General features: G+C 51.8%; 1 protein-coding gene across 1 annotated transcript; it reads right to left on the bottom strand.

Moving 5' to 3' along the window:
• Nucleotides 1-7,700: 7,700 nt before the first annotated feature.
• Nucleotides 7,701-11,949, bottom strand: LOC137143973 (uncharacterized). The gene is made up of 2 exons (XM_067534062.1): nt 11,372-11,949; nt 7,701-8,037 (listed from the first exon to the last, which is right to left on the bottom strand). The coding sequence occupies exons 1-2, from the start codon at nt 11,947-11,949 to the stop codon at nt 7,701-7,703; spliced, it is 915 nt and encodes a 304-aa protein (XP_067390163.1).
• Between the last annotated feature and the right edge of the window lie 2,994 nt (nt 11,950-14,943).

Here is a 14,943-nt window from a genome sequence, read left to right as displayed (position 1 = left end):
CTGGAGACTGCCTCTTAAAAACAAAACCAGCTGAGAATCTCACAAAGTCCCATGACTCCAGGAGCCAGGGCTTTTGTGACCACACTTAGTGTCACGAGGCTATCAATAAAACCACCAATGTTAGCAACACTGTTGAGGTTTCAGGGAGGAGGGGACCGCAGAATCCCCCCCCCGTTGCCTCTCCCATATCTGGGGAAACTTGCAAGTCACCCTCCCAGTGCCTCTCTGGCCCTGTGTTTGTGGGAGCTCAGCTTCCTTTACTTCCCTGTGCCGCCTTTGGCTCTCCGTCTTGTCACAGAGCTGCATGCTTGGCTCAAGCTCTGCTCCAGGTGAGGTCTCAGACCAGCTGGCAAACACACTCCTCCTCACTGGGAGGACTAAGGTAAATATGTTTCTCCGTTCCCGGCCTACAGACCCTTCAGGGTCTTTCCCCTAACTGTCCCATAGTTCTGGGGCAGCATTCAAATAGCTCGGCTGTTCTTTCTGTATTCTAGGTCGCTCAGTGCTGTTTTATCCCTTAGATCCTCACTTAAATCTCAACCCCCCACACACACACCAGGCAGTGTTCTGGACTGGTGGGCACCTGTACATCTCCTCCTCTTTCAGCCAGTTACTTCAGTACCTCTTAATGTCCTCACTCAGAAGTTGGTGGCCCTATCAGACCCACCTGCCCCCCTTTCTGCCTGCCTTTTCCTCCCTTCCCTTGCAGAGAGGGACTCAGCCCTGGCATCCCCATTCCCTCATTCTTCATCCAAAGCCCAGGAGAAATGGGAGCTCTCTCCACTTAGAAAGAACTTTAAACATTTTCTTTCACCCATGACAGTATTTGGAAAGTTGGATTTGGTGGGGGTTGAACAGCAGAAGCTAAAATCTGCCTGGTCAATGTGAACAGCACTCGCACAGCCTGCAGCCAGCAGAGCCTTTTGGGCAGAGAAAGAAGACTCCATAAAGCAGACACTTGGTGCTCTCTGCAGACCTTTAGCAAGCACTGCAGGCTGGTGCTGCCATAAGAGCTATGGTGCCCTGGCTATGTTTTCTGATCAGTTTTGCCCTCCTATCCAAGTTGAGTAATTATCTGAGGGGAATCTCCCTCCCTCTTTACCTGCAGGAGTCCAGTTGTCTTGATGGGTCTGTTTTCTGTGCTGCCTCATGCAGCCATGCCACCCTCTGACCCAGTCAGCTTTGCCAGCAGCACAAATCAGGACTGTTCCTGTGCATGTGCTAGGCATGGGGTGCTTCCCCACTTTAGCATGCCAGAGCAGGGACAGCCATAATTTAGCTCTTAGACCCTCATCAGTGGCAGAGCTGTATCACTTACTCTTTAGTGAGCCAACGAGAGCGTGGAGTGGAGTAAAGCAAAGCAATTTGAGTGGCACCCCTGCTGTAAAGGGACGTCTCCTTAAAGTGGATGAAAGACCAAATTAAGAGGATTCTACTATACGTGCATCCGAAATCCAGGGTTTCCCAAGAATGTTAGTCCAGATCCCTCCTAGAATGAATAATGCTTGACTGCAATGAATAGGTGCTCCCCATTCCACTGTGCTGCCCATTCCAATTCCAGCTAGCACCCACCTCCACTGGCCAGCATGATGGAAAGAGGGGAAAGAAACGAGTGCAGGAGAGGAAAGAAACTACAGGAAAAAACTAAGGCTTGGCCTACACTGCTGGTGAAATTTGGTGGCAGTTGATGGGAGATATGCAAGCTACGTAGAGTGGTCTGCATATCTCCCGTTGACTTCCTAACTTCTACCTACTGCGGCATCCCCGCTACGCTGCGCCGACAGGAAATGCCCTCCCATCAATGCAGCGTTACTCTTTTTGTGCGGGTGGATTAATGGCATCGACTTCCGGATCGACTGAGCGGGTTTCCCCTGCCGCTCAGTCAATCCCGCAGAATTGATCCGGCGGCACCAACAGTGCTGCTGTCAATGTAGACATACCCACACATGAAAAGCAAGGTTGAAATCCCACTGGAGAAGAGGGCTTTAAAGACTGGAGGAAAAAATATGACTTGGCTACTTTAAAAGACAATGGGGTAGGGAAGGACAGAAGAAGGTGGGGAACCACAAGAACTCAATGGAGAGAGAGTAAGCTGTGTTTATTTGATAAAAGATTAGTGTTTTTACTGCATTTTGGAATTTGTTCTATATACACGCAGCAATAAGGGCCAAGACTGAGTCCATGGAATTGGCCAGAGTGTAAATTAGGTCCCAATTTGACCATGCGTGAAAAAGATACAATAAACACTTGATAAACTACTGGCGATGCTGTTACACTTGATGGTGCAATGCCATTGCAATAGTGCTGTACTAGTTCAGGTCTAAAGGCTCTCTCCACCAAACCCAACAGCCCCCTGTTGTAAAATTGTCACTCTGCTACTCGCCTTTTTAGCAGTGAGACATTTTCCTGCAAAGAAGCTGTAGCTATTCCAGGCCCCCAGTATGAAAGGCTATGTCTACACTGCAGCGCTAATTCGAATTAGCTTAATTCGACTTTCAGCAGCCGATTTATAGAAATCACAGCAGTGTACACACACTATGCTGTTTGTGCTGGTCTCTTGCGTTCACACTGGCCAGCCTTAATTCAAATTAGAAATCAGTGCAATGTGGGTAGCTATCCCACAGTGCAACTAGCCATAGTGGCTGTTGGGATGAGTGTCATCGTCCCAGGATGCAGTGCTGCTTCCCCTTCCCTTCCCCCCTCAAACAAACAGGAAAAGGATTTTCGTGCTGTTTTTTTAATCCCAGCGATCGCCATTGCTGCAGAGACATGGAGGCAGCTGAACTCTGCACTGTAATTCTGATCATGACAAATACATCGCGGCTTATCATGGAGTACTTTAGAAATAGTGTAAGAAGGTGAAGCTGGTACTACATCTATGCCACCGTGGCTGCCCTGCTACAGGCCATCGAGCAGAACAATTCCCAATTGCTGCAGGCTGTAATGTGTCATCTGCAGTCCATGGACCGTAGGTTCTGGTGCAGGGAAACAAGCACAGACTGGTGGGACCGCATCGTTATGCAGCTGTGGGATAATGATCAGTGGCTGGAAAAAACAGGGTTACTTACCAGTAACTGTTGTTCTTCAAGATGTGTTGCTCATATCTATTCCAATATAGGTGTGTGCGCGCTCCGTGCACAGATTCCCGGAACTTTTTTCCCCTTAGCAGTCCCCGTAGGGTCGGCTCAGGCACCCCCTGGAGTACCACGCTCATGCCATGGTACATAGGGCGCCGCCAACCCTGCGGCCCCCTCAGTCCCTTCTTTCTGCCGACTCTGATAGTGGGGACGGAGGGTGGGTGTGGAATGGATATGAGCAACACATCTCGAAGAACAACAGTTACTGGTAAGTAACCCTGTTTTCTATCTTCGAGTGATTGCTCATATCCATTCCAATATAGGTGACTAAATAGCCATACCTGGAGGTGGGTAGGAGTTAGTGTTGCGCCGCCCTTGCCAGGACAGCTCTGCCGAACCCCGCGTCCTCTCTCGCCTGCTGCATGATGGCGTAGTGGGACGTGAAGGTGTGCACCGACGACCAGGTCACTCCTCTGCAGATGTCCTGCTGGGGCACTCTTCCCAGGAAGGCCGCCGATGAGGCCTGGGCTCTGGTTGAGTGAGCTGTTACAGCTCCTGGAAGCGGCACCTTTGCCTGCTCGTAACAGGCCTTGATGCAGGCGGTGATCCAGGTAGAGATGCACTGGGTGGAGACAGGTGAGCCTTTCATCCGGTCCGCCACTGCTACGAACAGCTGCATTGATTTCCGGAAGGGCTTGGTCCTCTCTATGTAGAAGGCCAAGGCTCATCTGACATCCAGGGAGTGCCATCTCCGCTCCTCCTCTGAACCGTGTGGTTTGGGAAAAAACACGGGGAGGAAGATATCCCGGTTATAATGAAACTGGGACACCACCTTCGGCAGGAAGGCCGGGTGGGGCCTCAGTCGGACCTTATCTTTGTAAAAGACAGTGTAGGGGGGTTCTGAGGTTAAGGCCCTTATCTCAGAGACCCTTCTGGCCGATGTAATGGCCACTAGGAAGGACACCTTCCAGGAGAGTAAGAGCAACGGGCATGTTGCCATGGGCTCGAAGGGGGGTCCTGTCAGCATGGTGAGGACCAGATTTAAGTCCCAGGGAGGCAGCGGGTCACGGACCTGGGGGTATAGCCTCTCCACCCCTTTAAGGAATCTAGATGACATGGGGTGTGAAAACAGGGATCTGCCCTCCATCGGTTGGTGGAAGGCCGAGATGGCCGCCAGGTGTACCCGAAGAGAGGCCAGGGCTCAGCCCTGCAGCTTCAAGTGAAGGAGGTACTCCAAAATCGCCTGTACTGGCGAGGAGCTCGGTAGGATGCCCCGGGACTGAGCCCAACTTGTAAACCGCTTCCACTTGGCTCGGTATACCACCTGGGTGGAAGGTTTCCTGCTGCTAAGCAGGACCTGCTGAACTTGCATGGAGCAGGTTCTCTCCCCCTCCGTTAACCACAGAGTCTCCACGCTGTCAGGTGGAGGGAGTCCAGGTCCGGGTGGAGCAGTCGACCCTGGTCCTGGGAGAGCAGGTCGTAACGCCTCGGGAGTGGTAAGGGCGTGGTCATAGACAGGTCCAGCAATATGCTGAACCAGTGCTGTCTCGGGCATGCTGGGGCGATCAATATGATATCTGCTTTGTCTCTTGATTTTCAAGAGGACTCTGAATAGCAAGGGGATGGGGGGAAACACATACATGAGGGTCCCCGTCCAGTCTATAAGGAACGCATCAGAAATGGAGCCCGGTTCGCGACCTCGGAGCGAGCAGAACCTTGGGCATTTCCTGTTCCAGGCCGATGCAAACAGGTCCAGATGGGGAACACCCCATCTGTGGAAGATGGAAGTCACCACCTCCGGGTGCAGTGACCAATCGTGCCGGGGAAGGAACGACCTGCTGAGGCGGTCCGCCTCGTCGTTCCTGACCCCCGGGAGGTGAGAGGCAGATATGTGGAAGTCGTGCCTCACCGCCAAGTCCCAAAGTAATGTAGCCTCCTGGCATAGGGCCGAGGAGTGCGCTCCCCCCTGCCTGTTCATATAGAACATGGCTGCTGTATTGTCTGTTAAGACCTGTACCACTCTGCCCTTGAGGAACCGGAGGAAGACCTTGCATGCAAGGCGGACTGCTCTGAGTTCCCTGACATTGATATGCAGGGACATCTCGCTTGGTGATCAGCGCCCTTGGGTGCTCAGGTTGCCAGTGATGTGTGCTCCCCACCCCACATTGGAGGCGTCCGTGATCAAAGTCACTGACGGTACCACCTCCCTGAAGGGGACTCCCTTCAACACCTCCCTCGGGTCCTTCCACCACAGTAGGGAAGCCAGTATTGGGGTGGGTAATGAGACTATCCTGTTGAGAGGATGTCTGATTGGGGCGTACACTGAGGCTAGCCACATCTGAAGAGGCCTGAGTCTGAGGCGAGCCAACCTGACCACATACATGCAGGCTGCCATGTGTCCCAACAGCTGGAGGCATCGCCTGGCTGTCGTCGTGGGGGACCTGTGAAGGTCGTCTATCAAGGCAGCCATCACCTCGAAGCGAGGCCTCGGGAGGAAGGCTCTGGCCTGGGTGGCATCTAGCGTGGCCCCAATGAACTCTATGCGTTGCACCGGGGTGAGAATGGACTTCTGCTCGTTGATGAGCAGCCCCAGGTTGGTGCACGCTGCACACGTGAGTTCTAGGCTGTTCCTGACGTGGGCCCTGGACCTGCCCCGGATCAGCCAATCGTCCAGGTATGGGAATATCTGGACTCCCCTGCGGCCCAGGTGTGCCGCCACTACCGCCATACATTTCGTAAAGACCCTGAGGGCAGACGAAAGGCCAAACGGCAGGGCTGTAAATTGGTAGTGGGCACCAGCTACCATAAACCTTAGGAACCTTCTGTGTCCTGGTAGGATAGAAATATGAAAGTATGCGTCCTTGAGATCGAGGGCAGCATACCAGTCCCCTGGGTCTAGGGTAGGAATGATAGAGGCTAGGGAGACCATCCGAAACTTGAGGCGTCTGATGAACTTGTTCAGACGATGGAGATCTAAAATGGGCCTCAAGCCCCCCTTGGCCTTGGGGATTAGGAAATACCGGGAGTAAAACCCTCTTCCCCTTTCCCCTGGAGGGACGTCCTCCACCGCTCCTAGCTGGAGGAGGGAGCAAACTTCCTGAGTGAGGAGGTGCTCGTGGGTTGGGTCCCTGAGGAGGGACTGGATAGGAGGGGAGTCCGGAGGGAAGGCTGTCAGTTGTAGGGCATAGCCCCTGCGGACTATGCCAAGGACCCATCGGTCCGAAGTGATACTTTACCAGTGGGCGTAATACGGCCTCAGTCTGTGGGCAAAGGGTCGGCTGAGAGGCAGGGGGAAAGTAAGAGTACCACCCCCTTGCACACCGTCAAAAAGACTTTTTATTGTTTTGGCCCTTATTCGAGCCTTGCTGGGTCCCCGCCGAAGACCCTGAGCGGTTGCGGTGGTTTGGGCCTTGGAACCTCTCCCGACCCCTCCTGGGTTGAGCGGGTCTGGGGGGTTGCCTCGGAGGTGGCTGAGGCTGCTGCTGGGCCTGAGGCCGAGACTGTCGCCTTGAGGCCTGTGGGGTGTAAATCCCTAGGGACCGCAGCGTGGCCCTTGAGTCTTTCAGAGCATGCAGCTTGTCATCAGTTTTGTCTGAGAAGAGGCCAGCACCATCGAAGGGAAGATCCTGGATGGTGTGCTGGGCCTCCTGAGACAAACCTGATGATTGGAGCCACGAGGCCCTTCTCATTGTGATGGCCAATGCCATGGCCCGACTAATGGCGTCCGCCGCGTCACTGGAGGAGTTCAGTGCTGCTCCTGCCACTGCAGCACCCTCCTCAATCACTGCCGTAAAATCCGCAGTCTTGTCCTGAGGTAGGACCTGCGGAAGGATCTCGGCAAGCCTCTGCAGCTAGGACCACAGGTTGAGGTTGTACCTCCCTAGGAGCGCCTGATGGTTGGCGATCCTCAGCTGCAGAGAGGCTGTCGTGTAAACCTCTCGGCCGAACAAATCTAACTTCTTGGCCTCTTTGTTCTTGGGGGTGTTGCCCTGACCCCTCTGTCTCTTTCTCTGGTTGACTGTGTCCACAACCAGTGAGCATGGTGCAGGGTGATTATATAAGTACTCCACCCCTTCAGCAGGAACAGAGTACTTTTTCTCGGCTCCCTTGGCAGTAGGGGGAACTGAGGCTGGAGTCTGCCAAAGGGACTTCGCCACCTTGAGCACCCTCTCATGGATGGGGAGGGCTACTCTCGATGGGCCTACCGTCCTCGAGACCCCGAATAGGGGATCCTCCTCCTCTGAGAGCTCTTTCAGGTCTAAGCCCAGGTTGCCTGCAACTCTCTTCAGCATGTCCTGGTGAGCTCTGAAGTCTGGCAATGGAGCCCTGCGACCCCGGGAGGTGACATCGTCCGGGGATGAGGAGGACTGAGGAAAAGGCCCTGTGGAGGGGCCTTCCTCTGGATCAGATCCCCCATCCGAGGGATGATCCTTCCCCGAATGGGACACCGGAGGAGGTGGCGGCGGGACCGCAGATGAATGGAGGGAAGCGGTCGCCTGTCCCACCTGTGTACCCCAGGGGCCCCAATAAAGCCACTGCCAAGGTCCCTGGGGCCACGCTGGAGCTGGCATCGGTGCCGAGTGGGACACCCGGTGCCGTGATCTAGAGCCGGAGCCGCTAGATCTACACTTGCTCCTCGTCTTGGGGGAGTGGCTCCTGGAGGAAGATGTCGACGGTGAATGTCGGTGCCGTCAGGAACGGTGCCGGCGCAGAGAGCAGCTGCTCGAGCCCAAGCATCTCCTTTCCCGGGATGACTTTCGCCGGCGTTTGCCCCCCGGAGATCTGGAGCGGTACCGTCAGTGCCGGCGGGAGGATTGGGACCTGGATCAGTACTGGCCAGAGGAGCGGGACCGACCGCGGGATGGAGTGCGTGTTGGTGCCGGATGCATCGGTGCCGAGGACGCCGGTGCCGTGGTCGGCAGCGGTGGCGGTGCCGATGTCGCTGGTGCTGCCGATATCACTGATGGTGCCGCCATGGAGGGCACCGGGATCCGCTCCGGGCTAGGTGCCGGGGATCGAGACCGGTGCTGTGGGCTGCGGTGCCGAGCCGGACTGTCTACGGAGGACGGAGTTGTGGTCCTCCACGAACTCCTCGACCTCCCACGGTGCTGCGGTGTCGAGGAGCTTGACTCGGTGCTGGAGCTGGGAGGGGAGCCCGCACTCTCGACCCTCCTTGACCGTCTGGGGGGAGACTTGGACTCCTGTCTCCGCCACCCACCGGGTCCATCCAGCACGGGTTTACCCCGGGACGTAGGTCCCCTAGCCCTCGGCCAAGGGGGGGAAGGAGGCGTGGGCAGGCCCATGAGGGCGCGTGCCGCGGCAAACGCCTCCGGCATTGACGGTCCTTGCAAGGGCTCTGCCCCACTCCGGGGAGTCGGGGAGGGCTCCTTGCATGGAGATGCCGGTGCCGGAGTACTCTCAACGGCACGTGGCTGGGGCATCTCCTGACTCCCCCGGTGCCGGGTCAGCGGTGCGGAGGAGTCTCGGTGCACGGTGTCCTTGCGGTGCTTTGGTGCCGGGCCCTTGGTGGAAGATGCCGGTGCCGGTGGAGCGCTCCACACCGAGGAGACGCTCGGTGCTGCAGATGACCGTGCCGGTTCGGAGTCCGGACGGAGAGCGGACTCCATCAAGATAGCCTTCAGCCGCGCTTCTCTCTCCTTCTGGGTACGCGGCTTGAAGGCTCTGCAGATTTTACACTTGTCCCTGTGGTGCTGCTCTCCAAGGCATCAGAGGCAGCAAGAGTGAGGGTCACTCACAGGAACAGGCTTAGCACACTCGGTGCAGGGCTTGAAACCGGTTGAGCCAGGCATGGCCCAACGCGGAGAAAAAAACCCCTGAGGGTTTCTAAACTACCTAATTACTTAACGTTTGTTAAACAAATGAACTACTAAGGGTCTGCGACTTGCAAGCAAGAGGCAATGTTCCAGCAGGCGGAAAGAAGGAACTGGGGGCCCGTGGGGTCGGCAGTGCCTTATGTACCATGACATGAGCGCGGTACTCTAGGGGGCGCCTGCGCCGACCCTACGGGGACTGCTAAGGCGAAAAAAGTTCCGGGAATCTGTGCACGGAGTGCGCACACACCTATATTGGAATGGATATGAGCAATCACTCGAAGATAGAACTTTCATATGTGAAAGGCAACTTTCCTCGAACTGTGCTCGCATGAACACTTGCTTGAGACAAGCCATGACAGTGGAGAAGAGAGTCGCCATCGCTCTCTGGAAGCTGGCAACCCCCGACTGTTACCACTCGGTTGGGAATCAATTTGGAGTTGGTAAATCTACAGTGGGCATAGCCATGAATCAAGTGTGCAGTGCCATAAATAGACTTCTGCTATGAAGGCTAGTGACTTTGGGAAATGTGCAGGACATAGTGGAGGGATTTGCCATGATGGGCTTCCCAAACTGCGAGGGGGCCATTGATGGGACACGCATCTCCATCTTAGCATCTGCACACCTAGCGACCAAGTATATACACCACAAGGGGTACTTTTCCATGGTCCTGCAGGGGCTTGTGGATCACAGGGGTTGTTTCACAGACATCAGTGTGGGGTGGTCTGGGAAGGTACATGAAGCTCGTATATTTTGTAACTTGGGGCTGTTCTCTAAGATGCAGGTGGGTACTTTCTTCCCTGACCAAAAAATTCACATTGGGGATGTGGAAATGCCCATAGTGATCCTGGGGGATCTTGCTTACTCCTTGCTCCCTTGGCTAATGAAGCCCTACACCGGACACCTTGACAGTGACAAGGAGTGTTTTAATAAAAGGTTAAGCAGTTGCAGAATGGTTGTAGAATGTGCCTTTGGGCATTTAAAGGGTAGATGGAGGAGTCTCCTCACTAGGCTGGACATGAGTGAGAAGTACCTCCCTTCTGTGATATCTGCTTGCTGTGTTCTTCATAATGTGTGTGAAGTGAAGGGGGAAAAGTTCCCTCAGGGTTGGGCTGTGGAGGCAGAAAGACTGGCCACCAACTATGAGCAGCCAGATGCCAGCACTATGCAGCGAGCTAACTGCGGAGCGCTTTGCATTAGGGAAGCTTTGAAAACCAAGTTCTGCACTGAGATGCAGGAGTGATTTCTGTTCATGTATGTTGTTTGCCTTTGATGATCCCCCCCCACCCACCCCCACAAATCCTCCTTCGATATCTGTGCCTGACAAATCCCTCCTGAACAAGATATAATTTAATAAAGAAACGTTTTGGAATGATAAAAAACTTTATTTTTTAACGTTCAAGTCATGGGGGAAGAGGGCATGAGGGTTCATTCACTGTCTCCAGGGGTAGGATGGTAGCTTGCTGGAGTGGAGGAGAGCACGTACTGCATCCTGGACAATCTCCTCCGAGACCTCGTGGGTGCGGGGGAGGTGGAGGGCGGCATAGCCCTCGGTTGAGGATCATTATGGAGGGGCTGCAGTGGGACTCTGTGCTGCCTCCGCTCCTCCTGAAGGTCCACAAGATGCCGGAGCATGTCTGACTGGTCCTGCAGGAGTCGCAGCATCTTCTGCATGGTGCTGCAATCAGTCTCCTGCATTTGTCTGTGAGTGTCCGTGACCCTGTCCATGCTCCGGGACAAGGTCAGCCTCCAAGCTCTTTGCTCTGTTTCTGTGGCTGATGAGGCATGCATGAGCTCAGAAAACATGTCATCTCTGCTTTTTTTTTCCCCTTTTTCGAATCTGAGACAGTCTATCCGCAGCACTGCTTAAGGGTCGGTTCACTGCCGAGGTGTCTACAGAATGAAAGAAAAATAACAAGGGAGCCACAGTTAGCATAGTGAAGAAAATGATACAACTGTAACAATTTCAATAATGAGACCATGAAACAATGTAGCAAATGATTTCCTCTCTATGCTTGTAGTTAAAACCCTTACAGACAGCAACTGCGGAGCGCGTGGTGGCGGTGGTGGTGGTGGGGGAAATCTCTGCTTGTAGTTCAAACCCTTAGAGAGAGAAACTGTGGATGGTGGGGGGAGAGGAAAATCTCTGCTTGTATTTCAAACCCTTACAGATAGCAACTGCGGACAGTGTGGGAGGGCGGGGGGAGACAATGCTTAAAACACAGGAAGCCATGATGCTGGCTACCTTAATTGCAGAGAAGACTCCTACCATGGAGGAACAAGGCAGCCCTCCCCTGAAAAGTTTTTCCAGGAAAGGAGGGATAGATTACATACATTAAATTTTCCATGTGATATCAACTGATGATAAATGTAGCATTTCTCAACGCATAAAAAAACCTGAGCCTTGGGTTACTACCCAGTACAGCCAATGAAACGCCCGAGATCCCCTCGTGCCCCCCACACCCAATGTACAAGGACAGAAATGCTATTAAGAAAGAAAACTCAGCAGATGTGCCTTCCACGGGATCATTTGTACTGTCCTGTGTGCTGGGGGACTGATCGGGGGTCAGGAAGAAGTCCTGAATTTGTGGGAGAACGGACACCCCGCTCTCCTGCACCCCGCTCTCCACAGCTTCCTCCTCCTCCTCCTCTTCATCCATGGAGTCCTCCTCATTGATCATGGACTGTGAACTAGCGGAGGTATCAATGCTGTGGGGAGGCACCGTGGTGGGATTGACACCTAGAATTGCATGCACCTCATCATAGAACCTGCATGTTTTGGGAGAGGAGCCCGAGTGGCTGTTAGCTTCCCTGGCTTTCTGATACGATTGGCACAGCTCCTTGATCTTCACTCGGCATTGCTGAGCGTCCCTCTGGTGTCCCTTCTCCAGCATGCCCTGTGATATCTTCCCATAAATGTCCAGATTCCTTTTGCTGGCTCTGAGCTGAGCCAGAATGGACTCCTCTCCCCACAGCCCGATGAGGTCTAATACCTCTGGTCGACTCCATGCTGGAGCACGATTGGGCTTTACAGTAGCCATGCTGAGAACTGTGGCAAAGCTCTCTTCATGCTGGCAGCAAGCACAGGAAATGAGAATTCCAATCTTCCCGGGGCTTAAGGGGAGGGGGCTTTTCCTGCTAGTGTGACCACAGAGCAGCCCAGAGCGACTGTTCAGAGCGGTCAAAATGGGGCATTATGAGATACATTCTGGAGGTCAATTAATTCGAATTAAGTCACATTGCATCTACACTGACACTAATTCAATTTACCAAATTCGAATTAGGTGCTATGCCACTTGCAGAAGTGGTCTTATTAAGTCGATTTTAAAGGCACCTTAATTCGAATTAACAGTGGTGCCAGTGTAGATGCAGGTATAAGTAATTTGAATTAAGGGACTTTAAATCAACGTAAGAAGCCAGTGTAGACCAGGCCTTTGTGTGTATTTCTAAAGTATCCATCGCTGGAGTATCTAAGCCATGAATTTCCCTTGGCCTTTATGATACTCTCCCTAGGGGAGAGAGTCCCCTAAATAACCACAGCTGAGAAAACTCAATTTTTTTTTTAACATGAATAGACTCTTCACCTTGTCATCAGTCTAGTCACTCCCACCTCCAGCCCCTTGAGTTCTGCTAATTAAAAACCCAGGCCCTGATCCTGCACTTTAGTCTGTGCCATTAAACTCCTGTACCCGTACTGAGCCCCTTTGACTTCACTTGGGCACCACATGGGCATGAGTCTTCCACCTACAGCTGCATATAGGTCTGGGCTCCACACCTTCCCTCAGCCACCCACTCATAGGATGGCTTGCATATCTGAGATTTGCCTCTACTAAAAAAGACAGCTTATTATGTGGACAGAGAACCTCAGAGCTTATATTTTGGCTGCTGAACTTGGGTGACTAATAAAATACACATGTGCCATGATCCTGCATCACATACATTCACTGACTGCAGGGTGGCCCATCCAGTGTGTGTGGCTCATTCGTATGAGTGAGGGTTACAAGAATAGATCTACTTCCATGCCTCTTAACGTGTTAGGTGGGAAGCATTGCTGTCCTTAACTAAGCTTTCAGCTTTATTTTAGAAAGACTGTTTTGGTCGTCACTGCTTTAGAGATATTTTTCCATTACGAGATTTTAGTTTAAAATGATTATTTGCATCTTAAAATGAATCTGAACTCAGCTGCCTGAACCTCCAAATAAACTCCCACAGCATCTTTCCAAAAAGAAGAGAAAACATAATGGAGATAGAAGTGAAACTTTCTCAATAAAAGGCTAAAGAAGAAGCTGAGATCCTGCTTGAACAACACAGATGCAAAAAAAAAAAAAAAAAAAAAAAAAAGCTCTCCATTTTTCTCAGCACTGCTAACACACAGCCTACAACAGCCCTGCAACAGAAGATGACCTCTTATACACAGGCTGATTGAAAGCTATGGGGAGTGTTGTACTGATCCCAATCAAAGGACCTGCTTCATTCAATAAGTAAAGAAGCTGAGGCTGAGTTTTAGAATGTATTTTTTAATTCAACACAGGAAAAATTAAATAAGTGTTCAATGTAATAGTTGTACTGAACCTACATTAGGTTCCTGTTAAGTGAAATTATAGCAACAACCTCTTAAGTCTTTCTCATTTTTGATCACTATCTCCATAATGGTGTTTTCTAGAAAGTAATTAGATGTCTCCTGCAGTAACAATAATGGTCAATAATTATTCCAGTGTAACTTGACCCTTTTGTTTGTGTTATATGCTGTTATGTATGGGAGATCAGTGGTTTAATATCTGGAGTGCACTAAAGAAAAGCTTTAAATGAAGATGGTAAATACAGTAAATGGAGAAGGCTGGGGAGAGGGAATAACAGCTCTTTATTTCTAAGAAAACTGTTCCCATTTTCCTTCTTGTATTCATTTTCCAGTGTTTCAAAGCACCCAGCAACCTAGGTACTGTACAAAATACACAGACCCAACTCGTACACAGTGCCCAATAATCCTCTACAAAGCTATAGCTTACAAAGATCTTGCAGCATTTCAGACACTGAGGCTAGGACGTTCAAAGGGGCCAGTTTAGACACCCAATTCCTATTTAAATTCAATAGCCTATAAGGGCTTGTCTGCATGGGAAAGTTTTACCAGTATCCACCCCAAAGAGGATGCTCTTATTCCTGAATATGAGTGGCTTTCGGTTTAGTTTAAACTCCTTCTGAAGCAACATAAGCCAAACCAGAAAAAGCCACTCATGCCAGAAGAAGCATATCCACATGCGGAGTTACACCAGCATAACAGCAGTTTAAATTCACACCTTAGCTTATACTGACATAACATTCCCATGTAGACAAACCCTAAGGGATAACGCAGCCTCAGGACCCAAAACTACACACTGTTGTGCATTCTCATCTGCAAGTGACTTCAACAGGAGTCCAAGGCATTCAGCAGTGGCGTCTGATTTAGCCTCCAGCACCTATGCGAAATAGGCATTATCCCAATTTTACAGCTGGGGTATTTGATGCAGAGAGTGATTGAAGGCCTGACTCTGGGGTGACATTTAAGAGAGTGTGGGATGCTCAGTGCCTTTGAAAAATCAAGCCCTAAGTGACCTGAGGTCTCCCGGTGAATCTGTGCGTAGACAGCTCTGTCAATTTCCAGTCTCATGCTCCGACATTGGGATGTCACCCTTCTGAACTACAGCTGCCTGAGGGAAAATCTGCGCAGCAACAACAACAACAAAAATCCATGGCAGAGAGCCTCAGAGCCCAGGTCAACTGACTCAAGCTTACAGGACTCATGCTACTGGGCTAAAAACAGCAGTGTAGATGGGAAGCTGGGCTCTGAGACCTGGCAATGGGGAGGAGTAGCCATACAAACACAGAACAAAAGACAGCTCCTGCCCCAAGAAACTTACAGTCTAACATGCCTCCTTAAGCTCTCTCAGGCTTTCCCCAGTCCTACCTTTCAATTAAGCTGTATGGCTATATCAAAAACAACCAACCAAGTGTCAAAAAGTACTTACTGGCTCATACGTCTCCTTGTTCCTCAAACAGAA

The sequence above is a fragment of the Emydura macquarii genome, unplaced genomic scaffold (assembly GCF_026122565.2).
Source record: "Emydura macquarii macquarii isolate MOO-44397 ecotype Brisbane River unplaced genomic scaffold, CSIRO-AGI_Emac_v2 contig_3374, whole genome shotgun sequence".
Lineage (NCBI taxonomy): Eukaryota > Metazoa > Chordata > Testudines > Chelidae > Emydura > Emydura macquarii.
Note: the sequence above shows the minus strand (reverse complement) of the source record. Positions and strands in the feature narration are given on the sequence as shown.